The sequence below is a fragment of the Hipposideros armiger genome, unplaced genomic scaffold, assembly GCF_001890085.2.
Source record: "Hipposideros armiger isolate ML-2016 unplaced genomic scaffold, ASM189008v1 scaffold_203, whole genome shotgun sequence".
Classification (NCBI taxonomy): domain Eukaryota; kingdom Metazoa; phylum Chordata; class Mammalia; order Chiroptera; family Hipposideridae; genus Hipposideros; species Hipposideros armiger.
The window spans coordinates 2,176,809-2,199,221 of NW_017731553.1; the positions used below are offsets into that span (position 1 = coordinate 2,176,809).

The window sequence follows — 22,413 nt, forward strand, 5'->3', positions numbered from 1 at the left end:
CCTGCTTTGTGCAATGTAATTAAACATGGCCAAAGATGCTGAAATACAATTTCCAATGACCAGGACTGAAGAAAAAATTCAGTATTTACGTCAAGCGTAACAAATTCAACAAGAGCAGGGAAAGCAGAGATAGAAAAGATGAATGTTGATACTTTACCAGGTTTAGGTGAAAAAAATGGCGCTCTAGGTCTGATCGCTTTGTCGGATGCAGGCACCACAAACTTGATTGGCCTCACGTGCTGATTTTTCAGATCCCTGAAACCAGCTTGTTGGTTCTCAAATATACTTCGAATGTGTTCAAGCTTGAATTGTACAGTCTGCATTTGAATCTAAAGGGTGCATAAGATTTCGATGAAATATTTTCTGAAACAGGGTCCTTACAAATCCTATTAGATTTCTCAGACTCAGTCAAAAATTGAATGTAGAGCTTAAAATATAACTAGAAGAAATTTAGGAAAGTAATGGAAAATAATTAATGTATTATCTTCACATGGTTATAAAACCAGATCTCAACCAAAACAATTTAAAGAAGAAATGTACCAAGCAGTCATCAAATAGGTCACTGCATAAAGTGATTTACCCTTTCATAGGCTGGAAGGGATAGGCTGGTAAAGAAGGCAAGTTTAGCATGAGAAAGCCACTGAGTTAAGTATTGTCATAGCAGTTTGTTATGTTTTAGCTGCAGGACAGTCTTTTATTTATTTATTTTTTTAGAGGGCAGATGGGGAGGGGGTGGTAGATGAGGGTAAGAGGGATCAAATATATGGTGATGGAAGGAGAACTGCCTCTGGGTGGTGAACACACAGTGTGATATATAGATGATGGATTACAGACTTATACACCTGAAATCTGTGTAACTTTACTAACCATTGTCACCCCAATAAACATTAATTAAAATGAAAAAAAGGACATTCTTTAGTTCTGTTGTAAAACACTCCTCAGAGCCACTGATGTAATAATATCCCCTTCGGACACTCCTAGATGATTTGAGGCAGTTAGTTAAGCTTAGTTGCTTCCAGAGAATGACCCAGTTATTGCCATGGCCATCTTTCTGATTTTCTGGAGCATTCCCTAAGATCTGCAGCTAACTAAGGGTTGAGACACTGCTCCAAACTTCGAGTCAATTAGGCAGTTTAACATCACAAATGTGCTTCTCTACAACGTGGAACGAGTGCTTCGTGACTTTTCCCAGGGGATGGTACTGAACTAACATAGCTTTCCACTCTACTAACAGCTACTTCCACCTGCTCTCCCTTGCTCAAGAAGACCAAATCCTTTCTTTAAACCTTTCTTCTCAAACTGAGTAGAAAAGCCAGATCTGTGTCCACAGAGGGCCTGTTGGTGGTCACTGCAGTACAAAGAAAAGATATTTGGTGTAGGGAGCTCTTGACATGAGCTGTATAGAGCATTATGAACACAAAATGCACTCTAATAATTCTGAGAGCTATGTCAGTCACAAAATGACTGTCATGCCAGAGCATCACGTGAAAGGCGTACCCAGTGAACACTAAACAGATAACTCCAGACACAGGGCAGAGTGTGGCTATCTGGATGGCTTTATTGGACTGCAGATGGGGGCCCCGCACCCAGTCTTGAGCATGAAATCAGAGCTCTCTGATGGCTCATCGCTCAGGCCTCAAATGACGAGCTGACAGCCGCACCTGCACTCGTCCCAGACGGAGGAGCCCCTCAAGCCTCGCCTCCTGACCGTGTCACCAGTCCAGCCTGATGCCTGACGTTCTGCACCTCAGTGCCGTCGGGTCTCTCGCTGGATGCCGGACTCTCTCTCTCTCTCTCTCTCTCTCTCTCTCTCTCTCTCTCTCTCTCTCTCTCTCATCCTTCTTTCGTAAGACTCTGTTCGCCTTGCCTAACCCTATTGCTTGCAAACCTGTGTGACCCTCTTGTGCGAAACCGCTCTCCCTCGACTATTGGAGGCTCTCCTCTGGCTGGAGCCTTGGTTAGTGTCCATGGGAAACCGAATCAGGAGGACTGGATTAACGGCTTTATTCTATAAAGTCTGACATTGTGGAAAGACACAAACGTGTGAGAGACTGCTACTCTGATAGTCACGTCCTGCTCACGACATGAGCCCAGCATTCTTCTAGGACAGTTTTGGGCCTTTCTCCCAGGAAGCACAAGAAAATGTATGTGAGAGCTCCTAGTATGCTAAAGGAGTTTAAAAATAATGGAGTCAGAGCTTAAAAAGGAAATTACTCTTCATGATGTAGGAAGCAGCATTTGGAGTTTTTGATGCTTAACAGTAGCACTGATATCACTCCTTAAGACAACTGTGGAATTACGATTTGATACGAAGTCAGCTGTGAAGCAGTAAAACTCTTATTAACACTACTGTAATTACCGTTTTTAAAAATTGGTTTACTTGAAAAAAAAACTTCTTACCTTGAGTTCAGGAGATAAAATTATATCAAATTCATACTGAAGGGTTTCAGGGTCATAATTTATAAAGGGCAGAGCCATTTCAAGAAAACGTTCCATATCTTGGAGGGCTTTCTGAGCATCTTCTTTAGACTGAAACTTATCTACTTCCTGATTAGCTAGAAGGCATTCTCCTTCATCACAGCACTGAAGAGCCTGGTGAGCAAAACACACACACACACACACACACACACGCCATGAATGAAGAAGAAATAAGTTTGTCCCTTAAGACATTGTTTATCAGGCCTGGCTTTTGTCAATCAGAGTTGCTTTCATAGCTGTTAAGAATAAATATATCTGGGTTGTGGCCCCAGAAATTCTGATTCAGTAGCTCAGGGCCGTAAGCTCCACAGGTGTTTCTGATATACAGCCAAGGATGGCAAGTGCTGCATTTATTCCACAACAAGGAATTCATTCTGCAGCAGAAGGCTGACCAGGATCCTCTCAATACTAACACTTGAGCTGCATGCTATTTTCCCCAAATCAGTAAGTGAAATATGAAACTCCTAGCAAAATATAAAGTGTTAATATAAATGAGTAAAGATTGCCAAGGACAAGGATAAAAGTTTCCTTTGCCAGAGAAGGACATGTGCGGGTTAAAACATTCTTGTTCAGATATGATGCCTATAAGTGATATCCCTATTTTACATTCCACCGCCAAGACCAGACCTTCTCGTCACTGCTTATTCGTGAAAGGGGTCAGACCCACAAGCCATGGAGGAGTATTTTCCAGTCACTGTGTAATTTTTCATTGCTGTAACTATGAAATGTAGAAAGAGTTTCAGGCTTTAGCACAATGCCCCCAGGGCTTTTAAAACTTCTGTCTACAAACTATCACCAGAGTAGAGGCTTCAGAGATGTACCCAAAATAAAAAGGATCCGTACCACAACCACGATCTCAATATTCAGAATGGAGGACAAAAGTCTTACAACACTAGACCTGCTATGAATTCTGCAGAGGTAACATGGATTAAATACGCATGCTCAAACTCAGACTTCTTACACATTTAATTCCAAAGCTATACCAGACCCTGACCCCTTAACGTCTGAGAAGGACCCAAGAGGAATATTATTTGAGGAATATTTATCTTCTTTTTCAGAAGTGCATCATTTTCCCATGACACTACCTGCTGTAGGAGTTTATGCATTTTGAAGGTCCTGCTGAGCTGGATCCGTTTAGCTTTGATCTCATTAACTAAAATATCAGAAAGGTAACGTAGCTCGTTGCACCTCTGACAGATCAAGTCAAGTGCGTAATGGTGATTGGCTGCAAGTCTGTGTCCGTGTAAAATCACAAACCGGGCCTTCGCTAACAGATCCTGATTTCAAGAAAGAAGGAAAATAATTAACTGCATGATCTCTGTTCGAATACAAGGGAAAAAGAAAGTAATTAAGAAGCAAATTGGTTGAGCAAGGGAGCTATATTGCCAAAAATATGATTTGATGTCATACTTCTGCAGGCTGCAAAAAAGCTTAGTTCCAGTAATTAGCTATAGCAGTTGATGTCATCAGAAGCTCATGCATTTCTGTAACAGAAAATTAACCAGCTGCCCAGAATGGGGATGAGATTTGCTTCTCCTGTATGGACAGATTTAGAACAGAGCTGCATATATCAAAGGGGCTACACATGAGCCAAAGAAGGCTAATAGATTTCACATATCTCAGCCTTGGAAATCTCGTTAGCGTCATCATCTACCTGACCACTTTATAGACCTGAAGGGAACATCACAACGTTTCCATGCCAAAAGGGACCTTGACGGCCTTGCCTCCAATCTATCAACTACTGACCCCTCCAGTATAGTGACTGAAACACAGATGGAGCTCAGGAAATGTTTGTCAAGGTAAAATAAAGAAACCTGACGCCCAGAATAAAGAAGTGACTAGCCTATCTAGCTAGTGGGAAAACCAGGGTTAAAATAGGGAGTCGCTGTTTAACGGGAATAGAGTTTCAGTTTTGCAAGATGAAAAAGTCCTGGAGATCCATTGCACAGCAATGTGAATGCACTTAACACTACTGAACTGTACACTTAAAAATGGTTACGATGGTAAATTTTATGTTATGTATCTTTTACCACGATGAAAACTAAAAATTAATAAAAACAAAACAATATGAAAACAAACAAAACAAAAAAAATCAAAGCCCCCTAGTTTCCAAACCAGTCTGCCTTCTATGTCTACCTTTGATACTTACTAATTACCCCACAATCACAAAGATCTACAAGCAGTATTCCAGAACTGGTCACCCCCACGGCTGCCTCTGAATGTTTTTTTTAGATGCTTTTGGTTCACCCATAAATCTGTTTGTTTGCTAAGAATGCAACTTCAAAACCATGGCCTAGCTCTCACATATAAGACAGGAGAGCAGCTAGAGTTTGTTTGGTATTAAAGTCATGAGTCCAAACTTCCAGACCAGCAGAATAATGGCAGCTGGCTCTTTTGAGTACTTACTATACCAGGGGTGCCAAAAAAATGTACTCAAGTGGACACTTTGGTCAACGTTGCTCAAGCAGTAGTTTGCCATAATCAGAAGTGTCTGGACGCTGATGGTAACCACTTTAAGCATGTCTTGTAATTGCAGAAGTCAAATGTGACTTGTGCATCTTTTATTATTGGTATATATTGAGTATTACAATTTTAATACAGTTTTTTCCTTTCTTAAAATGTGTATACATTTTCTTGGCACCCTCTGTATATCCATACATTCAAGGTACTGTGCTAAGTGTTTTCTCTACAACACCTAAATGAATCCTCACAATCACTCCTCAAAGTAGGTAATTTCATCCCCAATCTATAGATGAGGACACTGAGGCTTAGAAAATGTAATCAATTTACCCAAGGTCATATAGCTAGCAAGAGTAAATATGAATGAATGAATGAAATTCTGTATGAATTTGGTTCAAATGATGTCTATTTAAGGAATTACGTTCTTGTATGTTTCCATCACTTCAAGTACCAAATAGCATTCTTTTTTTTTTTTTTTTCAGGTGTGCAAAACAATGCAATAGTTATGCTTTTCACCCCTCACAAAGTGACAATCCCCCTCCCCCAATTCACCGCCCCCCGCAATATCATACATATCTATTACAATTCCATTGACTTCACTCCCCACACTGTACTCCACATCCAAATAGCATTCTGGATAGACATTTTTTCTAGCTTCTTCAAAATGATTTACGATCTTGCTCACACCATCATCTCAGAGGCCTCCTGTTACAACTACATGACATGCAGTGTCATCTCAGGCCCGCATTGAACAGAACAGAATATAGACCAGTATTGCTAAACTAATTATACAGATTATTACTGAGAGATTAATTGTAATAGGGGTTTATACTACTGAAAACCATCAAAACTTAACTATTGCACTTCATAAATATAATGAACCTCTGACATGTAATCTTACCTGAGAATTTTCATCTAAGTTTTCCAACTTCTTTATTTTTTGTTTTACTTGAGCTATATTCCCTGTGACATCTGCCAACTCTGCTTGTTGGTTTAACAGAAGTTCAACATCACTCACAAGCTAAAAACAGGAATAAAAATTAGTCTTAAAAGCATATAAATCATTAAGCATTTTCCTAAGTTTTGTAGGAAATGCTATTAAATAAGAACATGAATATGGAAAAATTACACATAAAATATTTTCAGTTATTTTTATTCATAGAAATGGATATAACCTATTAAATGTTAACCTCCTAGATATCGTATGTACTGATGATTTATAAAATATTACAATGTACATGTGAGATCAAGTAAATGTGGATGTGTGTGGAAGTATGTATATATACTTGCATATACATATTGCCTAGCTCTATGGCAAACGGTTGTAGAAACAAAGACCCTTAGTAGCAATGAGTACACCTAGCACCCAGATTTCGGTCTTTAATATCATTTCCCAGAAAAAGAAACCAGAGCTTCTCAGGAAAATGGCTCCTTCCAGGGCTGAGGCACAGTAGGAGTAAGATTAGCTTGGACCATCTCTTTATGCTAGAAAGTAAAGAATAAAGTAAATAAAGTGATAAAAATAACATTTGGACAAGTCACAAGGACACGGTAGCCAGTTTGAAACACCAAAATAGTTAAGAATGGTAATAAATTATAAACCACTGAAAAACTAGGAAGCCATGAACCATTATAGTAAAGACTGCTTGAAGCAAGAATCATCAATTGATACTAAACCTATGGGGTTCTTCTGATGTGGAGCAAGATATTTGCATGGCCTTGTTTCCTCCCCACACACTTCCTATTAGAGAGCGGGGAAAGTAACTAACTACATAGTGGAGAAATCCAATAGCACCCTGACTGAATGATCAAAATCTGTATCAGTAATGAGGGGCAGGTGGACTTCCATCACCTCCAAATGTGATAACCCTCAGAAGGACACATCACTTACGCAGTATTCTAAGGTGGTCACACACAGATCAATCTAATCACAAGAAAATGTCAGCCAACTTCAAAATGAAGACCAATTGATTAATTGATTGAAAACAAAATATGTTGATTAGTCTATAGAGTCTCACATTTCCATATAAGACTGATTTTCCCACATGAAATGGACAGAATGTATGGGTTTGCTCTTATTTATTTATTTATTTAAATGTACTGGGGTGACAATGGCTAGTAAAATACATCATCTATATATCACATTGTGTGAAGAACATTTTATTTTAAAAAAGACTGTATTCTGGGCCGGCCGAGTGGTGCGATGGTTAAGAGCTGGCTTGGGACGCCAGAGGGCCCCGGTTCGGATCCCACATATGAGGGCCGGTGACGCTGCCCTCTACAGCTAGGATGCTGGGCAGCAGCTCGACCTGGAGCTGGGCTGCTGTGAGTCGCTGGTGATGGCGTAGGCTGCAGCCCCTGTGGCAGTGGGTTGCCATGGGCTGCTGTGTGTGGCCGGCAGCCGGCGTGAGCGGCCAGCAGCCGCAGTAAGTGGCCGTCCAGAGGCCGGCGACTGATCTGCCTTGCCCGGGGCGAGCGCAATGATGGTGCCAACTTGGGCCAGTGGGGCGGCGTCCTCCACAACTAGACTGAAGAACAAAATGGACGGCAGCTTGTCTGTTCCCCTTCCCCCAATTCCCTAGCGCTGTTCCCATCCCCCCAATTCCCCAATAAAAATCTTTCAAAAAAAAAAAGGACTGTATTCTTCAGAAACTGTCAGTGTCATAAAAGAAAAAAAAGGCTGTGGAAATGTTCTAGATTGAAGGCAACTAGAGACACGACAACTTAATGCAATGCATGCATGACTCTCCAGACTGGATCCTGTACTGGATGGGGGGTGGGGAGGGAGGGGTGGGAATGATATAAAGGATAGTACTGAGTCAATTGACAAAATTGGAATACCAATGGTAGATAATACAAAAGTATTGTATTATTGTTGAATGTACTGAATTTGGTAACTGTACTATGATTATGCAATGGAATAGTCCTATTCTGTATATTCAAGAATACCACAAGTTTGACAATATTTAAAATTTTTCTGTAAGTTTGAGATTTCCAAACAAGTTTTTCTTTAAGTTAACTTTCCAAATATACAGAATCTACCTGCATGTCACTATGAGATACAAATCCTGTCAGTGAGATTACAATCCCAGACAAACAACAACAATACTGATTGGAGGAAATGATGACTTGAAGAAACAAGAATTTAGTATGGACACACATTCATATACAAATAGGGGTATAATAAGTTTTAAATGTGAGAAGAGGGAGAGACACAAATATCTAGAAGGACCCAGAGCAATGTGACCGATTCTGACTTTAAGGAAGGTTTCATGGAGAGTATGGCATTTCTAGATCTGTTTGAATTACAGGAGAGAAAGGGCTGGTAGTAACTGAGTCCTGTGTGCAGAATACAGTGCCCCTCTCAGACCTAACTCTGCTAGAACAAATGAAATCCTGATACGCAAGTCACTCATGGGGCGAAAACAAGCTGGCCACACGGAAGAGAGTAACAAAGTGCATTTTCCTTGGATTCCCTAGTAATGTATATGAAAGAGAAACTGAGGAGCTTGGACAGGACTGCAAAGAAAAGCAGCAGCTAGGGGTGACCGGTTAGCTCAGTTGGTGACAGCATGGTGCCGATAACACCAAGGTTGCCAGTTCGATCCCCGCATGGGCCACTGTGAGCTACACCCTCCCTAAAAGAGTCAACTATGCCATTGTAGCATGAAAGCAATGTGTAACCAATGACCATGGCTGTTCTCCAATTAAAAAAAAAAACTTAAAAAAAAGAAGAGGCTAAATGTATGTCTCTTGACCATATATGATGGATTTTCCAGAAGGATACAACTAGAATATACTTTTAAGCTTGCAAATAATATATTAAAAAAACACATTTAATTTCATCCATCAGGTTTTTCATAGAGAAAAATTGCTGGACCCGAAAAAAAATGTTCTATTAGATCATGTTAAATATGGTCAACATAGGTACAGTAAGTCCCCGACTTACAAACATTCGAGTTGTGAACTTTCGCAGATACAAATGGATCTCACATTACGAACATTTGTAGATGCGAACAAATCACGGAAGTAGCTCATGTGTCTGCCGGACATTGTAATCACAGTTGTGCTGCTGTGTGCTCACTGTACAGTGCGATAGTGTATAGTAGTCCAGTGCTCAATCAGTGCCCAGGATGTCCGGAAGCAAGAACAAAAGCAGTGGTGATGTGGAGGGGACTGCTAGGAAGTGCAAAGACTCATTTTTTCGGACTTACGAACGAGTCAGACTTACAAACAAATCCGACTTACGAACGTTCTCTAGGAACGGAACTCATTCATAAGTCGGGGACTTACTGTATATGATATTTTAAAAAACTCAAGAAGGAAGTTGATATTATTTTCTTGGAAAGCTATCCCACAGTCTGAAAGCAATTTCTATCTAAAATAAATTTGAATGACAAACGTCACGGTAGGTAGCGACTTCATCCCTGTCATATATGTTAGCACTTAAGACATAAGTGCTCTTTCAAATGAAATAAGGAAGACACAGAAGTAGAAGGCTTGGCTTTTATAGTTGTTTTCTTCATTCAAGGTCAAGTTTCACTCACAGTTGCCTCCTTTTCATTTCTCTATGGGTGTAAATGGACATTTTGTGAGACTGTATTTCTGATGATCAAGGAGTAAGAACCTCTGGCATAATGAAAATAAATGCATGAAGGAATGTTTCAACTGACCTCTTGAAAATCCTGCTCAAACTTCCATAGTTGCAGATACTGGTCCATTTTTAGTTGGTGTTTTTCCCAAAATCCATCAAAAGCAACTTCCATATCATGTACCTGAGTCAGCAATCTCAAAAAAGAAAAGTAATAAAATTACTTAAAGAGAACGACTTGTGTTCTAGGTATGTAGATAAACCTGATCTGGACATTAAGAATTACAGGGGGCAGCCTTAGAGCGCAGGCTCATAACACCAAGGTTGCCAGTTCGATTCCCACATGGGCCACTGAGCTGTGCCCTCCACAACTAGATTGAAGACAACTACCTGACTTGGAGCTGATGGATCCTGGAAAAACACACACTGTTCCCCAATAAAATTTCTTAAAAAAAAATTATTATAGGCAAAGTCACAGCCCATAACACTTGGTGCAGGTAGAGAGCATCAGTGCCCCCAGAATCTCTTCTACAAGCAAACTAATCTCTGTGAGACAACTCTGGAAGGGGTTCTCAGATTTTCAGGGGTTCAAGAATTCTTTTTTTTTTAATTGGGGAATTGGGGGGATGGGAACAGCGCTGGGGAATTGGGGGAAGGGGAACAGACAAGTTGCTGTCCTTTTGTTCTTCAGTATAGTTATGGAAGACGTTGCTTCACTGGCCCAAGTTGGCACCATCATTGTGCTCTTCCCGGGCAAGGCAGATCGGTCGCCAGCTTCTGGACAGCCGCTGGCTACATATGGTAGCCCATGGCAACCCACTGCCACAGGGGCTGCAGCCTATGCCGCCACTGGCGCCAGCGATTCAGGGCAGCCCAACTCCAGGTTGAGCTGTTGTTCAGCATCTTAGCTGTGGAGGGCAGTGTTACTGGCCCTCATATGTGGGATCTGAACCGGGGCCCTCTGGCATCCCAAGCCAGTTCTTAAACGTCGCGCCACTCGGCCGGCCCTCCAAGAATTCTTTTATACCTAACAGATTGCAGCCAAAATGCATAATGCCCTTTCTAAAGTATAAAATAAGAAGCTCTAGGGTCGGCCGAGTGCTGCATTGGTTAAGAGGTGGCTTGGGACGCCAGAGGGCCCCGGTTCGGATCCCACATATGAGGGCTAGTGACTCTGCCCTCCATAGCTAAGATGCTGAACAACAGCTCATCCTGGAGCTGAGCTGCCGTGAGTACCCGGCGACGGCGTAGGCTGCAGCCCCTGTGGCAGTGGGTTGCCATGGGCTACCGTGTGTAGCCAGCAGCCAGCGTGAGCAGCCAGCAGCCACCGTGAATGGCCATCCAGAAGCCAGTGACTGATGTGCCTCGCCTGGGAAGAGCGCAATGATGGTGCCAACTTGGGCCAGTGAAGCAACGTCCTCCACAACTAGACTGAAGAACAAAACGACAGCAACTTGTCTGTTCCCCTTCCCCCAACTCCTCAGTGCTATTCCCCTCCCCCAATTCCCCAACAAAATCTTTAAGAAAAAAAAAAGAAGCTCTACACCAAAAAGAAAGCACTCACTTATTAACAGTTTGCCAGTCACCACTTATTTGCTGATGACGTTCAAATCTTGAACTGACAGCTCCTTCAGTGTCAGGCACTTCCAGACTTGTTAGCAGAATTTTTCCTTCTTTGGTTACAGCTGTAATATCATTCTGTACAGAGGTACAACAGGATATATCAACGTGATAGTAACCTAATCTAAATGACCTAAAGAGAAGGAAGGTATATAGCATGCGGGATATAAACAGTAGTTCTAGAATGGCCTTTGCTTTCCTAACTGAAAAAAGTCAAGGAATATCTCAGTACCACAGAATCTAAAAATCGCGAGAATCTCCAAGAAGCCTCTGCTGGAGATGCATGTTGCAATAATAATTTCTATAAGACCTTTACAGGCAGAAGTACCCCAGGCTCTGTATATAACCCCAGGATCTGTATATAGTCACCTTCTCTTACTGGTAGAAAGTTATAATTTATTCTATTCTATTCTGTTATTTTTAATGTACTTCAGTAAAGCAGTAGTAGCAAAATAAAGACTACTACACTAGAAAGCATACAGTTACACATAATATTTGATGCATGAATAGTTAGATGCCTTTCCTGCTAATCCTTAATTGTTACCCATCACTGTCTGCCATAGTATTATGTTACTTCACATTTGGATTAATCAATTCATCATAAAGCATTTGCTTCTATTCAGAAGGTCTTAATGTTGGATGGTGGATTTTTCAGGCATGTAAAAGTGATCTATGACTTCTTTCAGGAGACCCAAAAATTGGTGTGTGCATGTATTTTTCAGGGAACTGGATCCATGACCTCACCACCAATATGAATCAAAACATAAACATTAAGAACTAGTGCTAACCATGTGCCAAAAATGCTGTTCATTTCATCCTCAAAACAACCCATGTATCATCATTGTTGTCCCCACCACCATTATCGTCAACCTCATTGTACATATGAAAAATCTGAAACTCAGAGAGGGTAAGCAAATGACCCAATCACACAGCTTGTGAGAGACAGCGCTTTCTTTCCTTGAACAGTTTTGCTTTTAGATTATAATTCCAAATTTCACTGTCTCTCCTCTTCTTCATTTAAAAATGTCACTTCTAGAGGGCGGCCGGTTAGCTCAGTTGGTTAGAACACAGGGCTCATAACACTAAGGTTGCCAGTTCAATCCCCACATGGGCCACTGAGATGCGCCCTCCACAACTATACTCAAACAACTACTTGACTTGGAGCTGATGGGTCCTGCAAAAACACACTGTTCCCCGATAATAAATAAATAAATAAAAAATTTAAAATATTATAAAAGAAAAAAGTCACTTCTATATAGAGCTTATATCTGTCAGTGTCCCCATCAAGCCTATTATCCTATGAAGGGCATGAGTTATACAGGGGGGCTTAGTGCTTGCTCAGATCATTCTTAAACACTTTGGGGAAAGTGAATCTAAAAGTAGAATTGTTTAAACCGTGACTCAGAATCCTTCATAACTCAACACTCCAGTCAACTGGGTAGGAGAGCAAAATCTACTTGCCACCTATGAGAACTAGTACTCTGTAGAAAAGGAAGCTTGTAATCAATTTAGCAATGTTTGACTTGGTCACAATGCTAGTGTATGGCACAGCTGGGACAAGAAACCAGGCCTCCCGACTCCTCATCAAGTTCTCCTTCTCCATGTCACATCGTACCTGTGTGCTACTTGATTCTCACTTTCATGTTCCAAATGAGAGGGCCTTTCCACAAGCTACAGAATACATGGTAACAAAAATGACTGCAGATTTCTTATTCTGGTGCATTTACATTAACTCTTCTATTTACAAATAAGCAACTCAAGAGAATGTGCCATTTACAAAGGGGACACTTAGATTCAACATATCCAGGACATTCACCTCTTGTGCTCTTATTTTTTAATAACATGCTTTATAGTATATAAATGTATCTTTTGCCTCCCTATTCACCTATCATTGTGAAATGGACACATAGAACACCGCTCTAGAAAAAGAAAGACCATGGGAAACTTTTGCTGTCCACTCTATCAGACATACCTTTAACAGGCGATACCTTTCAGCACGAATTGCAAGAATTTCTTCTATTGAAGGAATATCATCTGGTAGTTCTGTCTCAGCCAGTTCAGTTCCAAAGGACTGTAACATCTGAGCCATTTCTTTCACCGTGAGGGCAAAATTTTCTATAGCCTGCAAAGAGCCAGTGATTCTTTTAATTTTATGGAAACTCCGCCAGCATATCAAAACTTGGATCAGTAATTGTATGTACTTTTAGTTAGGTATGACAGCAAACATATATACTATGAACTCTCCTCTACAAAGAAAAGTTGGCACTGCCCCTGGCAATAAACTCTCACTTTGCATTGAAGCCTCTAAGAAACTATAGGCAGGTGAAGAATGTTCTTGAATGTCTTTTATCTAAATTTCTGTACTTGTTTCTTGGACACCAATGAAAACTACCTCTTAAAGATGCCATGTACTGAGCAAGTTCTTTTATGATCTTGAAAATCACAGTGTTTTCCTTATTCTAGTAAACAGCAATTGTAAAATTGCTTTATAACTACTTCCAAAGAGATGAGAACATCAAAGCCACTTAATATTTGTTTACTATCATTTATGAACAAGTATTAGTATTCCCAGCAAGGTGATGGACTGAGGTGATGAGGGAACATCTAGTCACAGCAACTTATTTCAAGTTCTGTTTCCCTAAAATGTCTAATAAGGTCCTGCTGTTTATTTTCTTTCCAAAAGCAATTACTCAGAGAAAGAAGCACAATATAGAGACCATATAAACATTCTGTTTACCACATAGCTTAAGGTATCTGCTCTTTTATTTATAGCTTTATTAGTTATTTAAGGCTAGACACTGCTAATTTTGACAATACACCTTCATATGAATGAACAGGTCTGTTGAATGAAGAATAAGCACGAGAAAAATGGAACCCTGATTTAATTAAACATCACTGAATTACGTCCCATAACTCACATTTGGAGTGGAGATTCTTATACCACAAATACACCCCTGTGAGGCACGGGGCCCTTGCCTATTTGCAAATTTCTAGAACAGAAAGAATCTTTGCTACAAATCTAACTGCCTCAGGAGCCCCACTAGGATGATGAGGTTAACAATATTACTTGCATTTTTTGAGGGCCTGCGTGTGCCAGGCACCATGCCAAACATCTTACATTTATTGTCTCATTTAATCTTCCCCACATTCATATGAGGCAAAGTATTATGGTTCCCATTTTACAACTGGGAAAACTGAGACTCAGAGAGGTCATACAAGTTGTACACAGTGATGTAGCTAAAAATCAGCAGTGCTAGGATTTGACTCCCAACCCTTGGTTTCTTCAAGTCACTACATGGCCACGGGAGGGGGTGGACAGAGAAAGATCTCCTTATTCCCTAGGCCTCTCCTTCAATTGCCATCCTCAGTGACTCTTCTTCATTTCTAGATATTTCCTACGGAAGAAAATCAAGATGTTGAATTGTATATGGTTTTTAAAAACCTACGAGCCCCAGAAATCTGTTTTCCCCAAAGAGGAAAAGAATTCTAGATCTAAATTTAAAGGCTAACATGAACTACAGGCTCTACAGTTAAGGGCGAAAGAAACATACATTTCTGAAGATGATCCATTCACTGTGGCAGTAGTGCAAGGTGCCGCCTAACTCAGGGGTTAACTGCTTGTCATCAATGTATGTCAGCAAATCACTAACTGAGCTCAGCATAACAACCTATATAAATAAGCAAGAAAGATACTGTTAACTGCCCTTCGTGGCATCCCTCCTTTGCATTCATGTAGCACAATTATCTTTTATAAAGAAATGGTTCTCACAATTCTCTCCTGGACAACCCCCAGCCCCCAATCCACGTATGTACTACCTTCTCCAGGTAGCAACAGTTGTCATTCACAAAACACTTCTCTGTAAAGCAAAATTAATCTCCACAGAAACCCAAACACCTAATTCTCCTTGATCTAAAACTTTGCACTGTTAATGGTCGGCCTTCTGAAAGCATGTAATGCCTACTGTAAAGGGAAAGGGCTTTATGTATTGGGTCGTCGAGAAAGTCATGACATATTTTCCTATGTTTTTCAATGCAAAAATGCATCATGACTTTCCCGACGATCTAATAGTAAGTTATAATTTATCAGGAGAGACCGATCTTAGCAAAAGTATCAAAATTTATGAGCACTCTATTCCTAGCCCTAGAAACGTATAAAAATATCTTTAAAAAAACACATGGTATTCTGAACTAGCTCAGGATGTTAAGTTCATGGGAGTTCAAATACATAAAACACACAAACACACACTCATTATTTTCGAAAAAGAAAATGTCCATATTTTATACACACGTGCACACATACATATATACACACAAATATATAACATATGTGATATATATCTTTTTCAAAAATAACTGTTTTCTTACAAATTGAGTACTCTAGTCCTTTAACGGCAAAAGCAGAAGACTTTTAAGCATTTCAAATTTACATTCTTGGAAGACAAATTCTATTTGTCTCTTGTAAATGTTTTGTGAATACATATAAAACATTAATACAGCATCAAAGAAGGTCTTCATGAGAATTATAGGGAAAAAACATTTTAAAAATATACTCTTACTGGTAGTTTGAGCATGAAGTCTTCCTGACTAAATCGAAATCCGATGTCTGTGAAAGTTCGTTGAAGAAAACTGGTGGGACGCAGGACCAATACCAAGTGCAAGTTGCCAGGGAAGGAAGCCTACAGCAAGAAAGAACACAGGAAAGAAAGAAAAAATTGCCAAAACATGCATTCAACTGAGAACATATCAGAAAATATGTAATGAAAGAAAACAAATTTTAAAGTCATAAAAGCCACTAAAAGGGCAAACTTAAAAAATGGATATTGATAAAATCTAAAAACACGAAAATAATGTAAGGTCATCAGGTCAGATCTTTTCAATGCTCATGACATGGAATTTTCTCACACTAAATTAAGTCCAAAGTTACAAAGAATTATACTCTTAAGCTTCATTTCAAAGTTGGGTATTTGTACTCAAATTGTGTTTACTCCCTGTAAAACAGAATTAGGTGGCAGGTTCCTAGGATTGCCCTAAAAGCCATAGGGGGCTGAAATACTGTATAGTTGTAGTAAACAATGGAAGAAAACTATATAATGAACTCATATTTTTATTTTCTTTATTTTATTTTATTTTCCAGGTCCCATCAGCTCCAAGTCAAGTCATTGTTACAATCTAGTTGTGGAGGGCGCAGCTCAGTGGCCCATGTGGGGATCGAAATGGCAACCTTGGTATTATGAGCACTGCATGCTAACCAACTGAGTCAACCAGCCGCCCCATATTCTTATTTTTATCCAAGCAACATTCATTGAGTATTTCCTGTGTGTCCATACCATGTATTTAAATGAATGATTACCAAGAACTTTTAGCATTCAGTGTACACAAATTAATACAGTCCCTACCCAGCTTGCAAGAAAATAACAGTCTAATAGTGGAGTCCATTCATAATCATTAGCTCTATAGCATGATAAGTTGATAAGGGAAACGAGGGAATTAGAATAATACATAACAGGAAGTGGCAGCACAGAGCATTTTAGACCTAGTAATGTCAAGAAAGGTCTTGAAGCATAAGAGGGAATGAATTGGATCAGAATGTGTTCTCGTGCACCAATATTTCCCCAGTTTCTAGAACAGCGGCACATAGTAGGTGGTCAAGAAATAACTGCTAAATGAAAGAATGCGAAAAAACGAGGGCACTATGCAAATTTAGTGAGGGATAGACTAGTATAGCCCGATTTTAATAATAAACCACCACAGAGCAAATGCTTACTCTGTGCCAAGTATTCTGCCAATTTTATAGTTCCTCTTCACAATAATCCTTTGAAGTATTGGGCTGTCGGAAAAGTCATGATGCATTTTTGCAACAAAAAACATAGAAAAAATACGTCATGACTTTTCTGACAACCCAAAAGACTATCCTCTTTTACAAATAAAGAAAATGAAGCCCAAGAGTTTCAGTATAACTTGACCCAGCGGGTGAAGCCTCAATTTGCACCTGAGTCTGGGCTCTTCATCAGTGTATTACCCCTCTTCTCCAAGAGGTTCCAGTCAAGAAAGCTATAGAAAAATGACGCTGGGGTGTAGCAGTGGGAGATGGTGCTAGAGATGAGCAGGAACCAGTTCAGAAAAGATCTTGGGTTGGAGGCAAGGGGAGACTCTAAACGGTTTCAAGCAGTACACCAACAGTCAGATTTGCATTTTAGGAGGATCACTCTGGTTTGAGGACTGGATCTGGACAAGAGCGAGAGCAGACAGATGAGCTAGCAGGCTAGTATGGTAATCCAAGCCAGGGAGGAGGAATTCCTGAACTGTAGCAACAGCAGCAGGGATGAGGGTAGAATGTGACAAGACATGATGATTGAGTATATCTGATGAGAGAAGAAATACTAGGACAATCAATATCCAGATTTCTGGCTTCAGTAACTGGGTGAATGGTACAAGCCTCACGGACGTGGGGAACACAAGAGAAGCAGGTTTTAAGGAGGGGGTGAGGTACCGATTCCCATTCCTGGACACGTTGGTTCAGAAGAGTGGGCAGAACCTCCAGAGGATGTCCATCAGCAAATGTATGTACGGGAAGGAGGGGAAGAAGGCTAGACGGTGAATGCAGAGTGGGGAGTCAGATTAAAGTATAATAGATCAAAACATGTCAAAAAGTGTTTAACATACAATTTTTCAGGCATGTTGAAATATTAGTAATTGAACAAAACTATAAAACAAAAATTAAGGTATTGTGGGGCACACGTAATGGGAATGCTGTACTTTCTGCTCAATTTACTATGTACCTAAACCTTCTCTAAAGAAATAGTCTATCAGTGCTCACTTTGGCAGCACATATACTAAAATTGGACAGATACAGAGATTAGCATGGCCCCAGCACAAGGATGACATGCAAATTCGTGAAGCATTCCATATTTTTAGACAGATGCAATGTGATTTTGCTTATATGTGGAATCTAAAGAACAAAATAAACAAACAAACAAAACAAACAGACTCATAGATACAGAGAACATTTTGATGGTTACCAGATGGGAGGGAAATTGGGGAAGAATGAAAAAGGGAAAGGGATTAACAAGTACAAATTGGTTGTTACAAAGTATTCATGGGAGTGTAGGGTATAGCATAAGGAATATAGTTAATAATATTTTAATAACTATGTATGGTGTCAGATGGGTACTAGATTTATTGGGGTGATAGATGGGAAGGGAGTTGAGGACAGGGTGAAAAAGGTGAAGGGATTAAGAAATACAAACTGGTAGCTACAAAATAGTCATGGGAATATAAAGTAAAGTATAGGGAATATAGTCAGTGATATGGTGATAACTATGTATATAGTGCCAGGTGGGTACTAGACTAGTCAGGGATGTCACATCTTAAATTATATAAATGTCTAACCACTATGTCGTAAATCTGAAATTAATATAAAATAATATTGAATGTCAACTGTAATTGAAAAAAAAATTTTTTTTGAAAAATTTTAAAAGGAGAAAAAAGGTGAAGGAGAATAAGAGGTTCAAATTTCCAGGTATAAAACAAATAAGTCATGGGGATGTAATGCACAGCATAGGGAATATAGCCAATAATATTGTGATAACATGGTACGGTGTCAGATGGTTGCTGGACTTATCATGGTGATCACTTCTTTAGGTATATAAATGTTGAATAACTATGGTGTACCCCTGAAACTAATATAATATTTTATATTAGCTATATTTTAATAAAAATCTTTTCAAAAGTCTATTGAAAAAGAGTAACTTTCACTGAGGTGTAAGACCTAAATTCTTGGGGAAATGACAGTTAATATTGGGATTTTTAAAATTTAATGTGAAATGCTGATAAAAGAAACAATTAAGTGGCAATGAGAACTAGAGTGCAGGAAGAAGAACTGGGACACAAACAGGTAAAAGAGTACAAAATTAAATCAATAAACAATGATTATAAATAGACACGAACTGCGATGGCTGTGCAACTCGTTAAGTCCTCCAGGTTGCACGTCCATGCTACCGTCTCCCTTCATTACTTCTTCCCCTCTGCTACACACTGAATGCTTCTGTCCCCCCCCACTCAAATTCATATGTTGAAATCCTAACCCCCAATGTGATGGTGTTTGGAGGTGACGTCTTTGGGAGGTGATTAGGTCATGAGGGTGGAACTCTCATGAATGGGATTAGTGCCAGTATAAAAGGGACCCCAAAGAGATCCCTCATCCCTTCCGCCATGTGACGACACAGAGAAAAGATGACTTTCTATGAATCAGTAGCTACAAAACCGATTTTACTGGCACCTTGATCTTGAAATTTTAGCCTCTAGAACTGTGAGAAATAAATTTGTTTATAAGCCACCCAGTCTAATATATTGTTACAGCAGCCCAAACAAACTAAAAAAGCCTCTTATTGTTCTTAATATTGGTTCCTAATGACAACTGTTATCTTTCCACATGACCTTGCCCTTCCAACACACAATGATGAGTAATGGGATAAAAATTTGATGTAAGTAGAACCAAAGTCCTGCCCCAGGAGTTTTTCATACTAGTGCTGAGGGAAGGAAACTTTGAGGATGCAGTTCCAGAGCTACTGGTAGTCATGACCCCTGCTGCTGACAAACCTCATTTCAAAGTTCAAAGCCAACTTTTATAGAGAAATAGAAGCAGAGACAGAGAGTCCCACTGATGACACACAATTAGGTTCGCGAACTTGTTGCAATGATGTTAACTTTTGTTGATATCAGAGGGATTATTCATTATGAATTTGTGCCAACTGGACAAACAGTTAACCAAGTTTACTATTTGGAAGTGCTGAAAAGGCTGCATGAAAAAGTTAGACGACCTGAACTTTTCGCCAACAATTAACGGCTCTTGCATCATGACAAAGCACCAGCTCAAACGGCACTGTCTGTGAGGGAGTTTAGCCAATCAACAAATCACTGTATTGGAACACCCTCCCTACTCACCTGATCTGGCCCCCAATGACTTCTTTCTTTACCCAAAGAGAAAGGAAATGTTGAAAGGAAGACATTTTGATGACATTCGGGACATCAAGTGTAATACAATGACAGCTCTGATGGCCACTCCAGAAAAAGAGTTCCAAAATTGCTTTGAAGGGTGGACTAGGCGCTGGCATCAGTGCATAGCTTCCCAAGAGGAATACTTCGAAGGTGACCGTAGTGATATTTAGCAATGAGGTAGGTAGCATTTTTTCTAGGATGAGTTCCTGAACTTAATTGTCCGACCTCGTATCCTATCCTCTACTATGTACATAACGTCTATTGTATTTTATGCTGAGCATGGTACACACTTCCCCCAGTTATTCTAAAAATTAAAAAGAAATCATGAAGGGCCATCCGAGTGGCACGATGGTTAAGAACTGGCTTGGGACACCAGAGGGCCCCGGTTGGGATCCCACATATGAGGGCCAGTGACACTGCCCTCCACAGCTAAGATGCTGAACAACAGCTCAACCTGGAGCTGGGATGCCATGAATCACCAGCAACAGTGTAGGCTGCAGCCCCTGTGGCAGTGGGTTGCCATGGGCTACCGTGTGTAGCCAGCAGCCAGCATGAGCGGCCAGCAGCCGCCGTGAGCAGCCGTCCAAAAGCTGGTGACTGATGTGCCTCGCCCGGGAAGAGCGCAATGATGGTGCCAACTTGGACCAGTGAAGCAACGTCCTCCACAACTAGAGTGAAGAACAAAACGACAGCAACTTATCTGTTCCCCTTCCCCCAATTCCCCAGCACTGTTCCCATCCCAATTCCCCAATAAATAAATAAAAAATCTTTAAAAAAAAGAAATCATGAAGATAAAGGCACGTTGCAAATTCTAAGAAAAATACTAAGATAATTTACGTTGGATTCTTGGACCTAAGGACAAGCAGGCTTAGATAGAAAACTACAAGAATATGGAGAAAGGTTTGCTTCAGGGGCCACTCTGACAGGGACTCGTGAGAACTCTGGACCTATTTTTCGACTGAGAATGATGATTCTATTTCTATCCCATTCACTTTAGGAGTTAAGCCTTTCGTTCTCCTTCACATGGGTAAATTACTAGTATTATTATTGTACTCATCTGCTTTGATCCAGCTTATTTTTTCACTTTTCAGTGACATTGAAAGCATCCTACTTTTGTCAACACTTAAAGCAAAATTACTTTTATTCTTTCATGGATTCTAGGTTGATGTGGTCTCATCATCTTTTTCCCTCTGACTTCTCCTTAATGTCATATTCTGTGGTATTGAGTAGGAAAACTCTAGGGATGAGCAACCTAAAGCCTGGAAGACTCACCCACCTCCAAAATTGGGGGTATGGTGGTGGATAATATAGGAACAGAGAGGGCGATGGTGGGGGGACTCTCTGCCTGCAGTAAGACCCTGCCATTCCTAGGAGAACAAAGCTGTCCCAGCAGCCAGGCTCAGGGGCAGCTGATCACACAGTAGGGAATGAAGTCCAAAGGAGAGAGATGCGGATAATGGCCCACAGAATCCACAGGGAAGAGTTTCGGCAGGGTTGGGAAGTACTCAGTGATTTTAGGTTGGCAGTTTATTACATCAGTTATTGTTGCTGTTTGATAAAGTAGTTTATCCCAAACATCGACAGGTGTATAAAATGCTTCTAAAGATAATTCTACATTCTAATCAGATCATTCTTAAGTAAAACTTTCTGATTATTGTATTACACATTCTCCTTCTTTAATTCTGTCAACATGTTTAGTGACTTGCTTATCACAAAAAGCCCACAAAAAGTTGTAAGTTTAAGGAAAATGCACTGTCAAGGATGAAAACTTCATTTATTGCCTGGATAATAACATTTACAGTTTTTCATTAGAGGATAACTTTAGGATCTTATTGAAATACCATGCAAACCTTCCTAGAACACATGGATTCTGTTAACCCAATAGCTACTCTCACATTTAATAGCCATTTGGAGGAATAAATAACTAGTAGGCAATACCTATACAACCATTAAACAATTAATTGGATGGCACTCAAAAACTTCATGTGATCTGTCAGAGGTTTTTGTTCATTTTTTAGAAAACTAAATCATACAGTTCATGTAACAACTATATACGATGTCAGATGGATAGTAGATTGGGGGAGAGGGATTATCACTTTGTCAGGGGTATAAATGTCTAACTATTACATTGTTTTGTACACCTGAAACTAATTTTTAAAATCATACAGTTCAGGGCTGGACGAGTGGCGCGATGGTTAAGAACTCGCTTGGGATGCCAGAGGGCCCCGGTTCGGATCCCACATATGAGGGCCAGTGACACTGCCCTC

The 22,413-nt window shown here is 40.1% G+C and overlaps 1 protein-coding gene across 6 annotated transcripts in view; it reads right to left on the reverse strand.

Annotated features, from left to right (window-relative positions):
- MCF2 (MCF.2 cell line derived transforming sequence) overlaps positions 1-22,413 on the reverse strand; it is a 71,352-nt gene that overhangs the window by 41,683 nt on the left and 7,256 nt on the right. For 4 of the 6 annotated variants that reach the window (XM_019653587.1, XM_019653583.1, XM_019653585.1 and 1 more), the window contains exons 2-10: positions 15,706-15,825; positions 14,701-14,817; positions 13,122-13,271; positions 11,094-11,227; positions 9,612-9,726; positions 5,840-5,959; positions 3,564-3,755; positions 2,401-2,592; positions 158-329 (exon numbers count right to left, since the gene is read on the reverse strand). In XM_019653587.1, the coding sequence (XP_019509132.1) occupies positions 158-329; positions 2,401-2,592; positions 3,564-3,755; positions 5,840-5,959; positions 9,612-9,726; positions 11,094-11,227; positions 13,122-13,271; positions 14,701-14,817; positions 15,706-15,825 (1,312 nt within the window). The remainder of the gene's footprint in view (positions 1-157; positions 330-2,400; positions 2,593-3,563; positions 3,756-5,839; positions 5,960-9,611; positions 9,727-11,093; positions 11,228-13,121; positions 13,272-14,700; positions 14,818-15,705; positions 15,826-22,413) is intronic. The other 2 variants (XM_019653584.1, XM_019653588.1) reach the window with 2 other exon arrangements.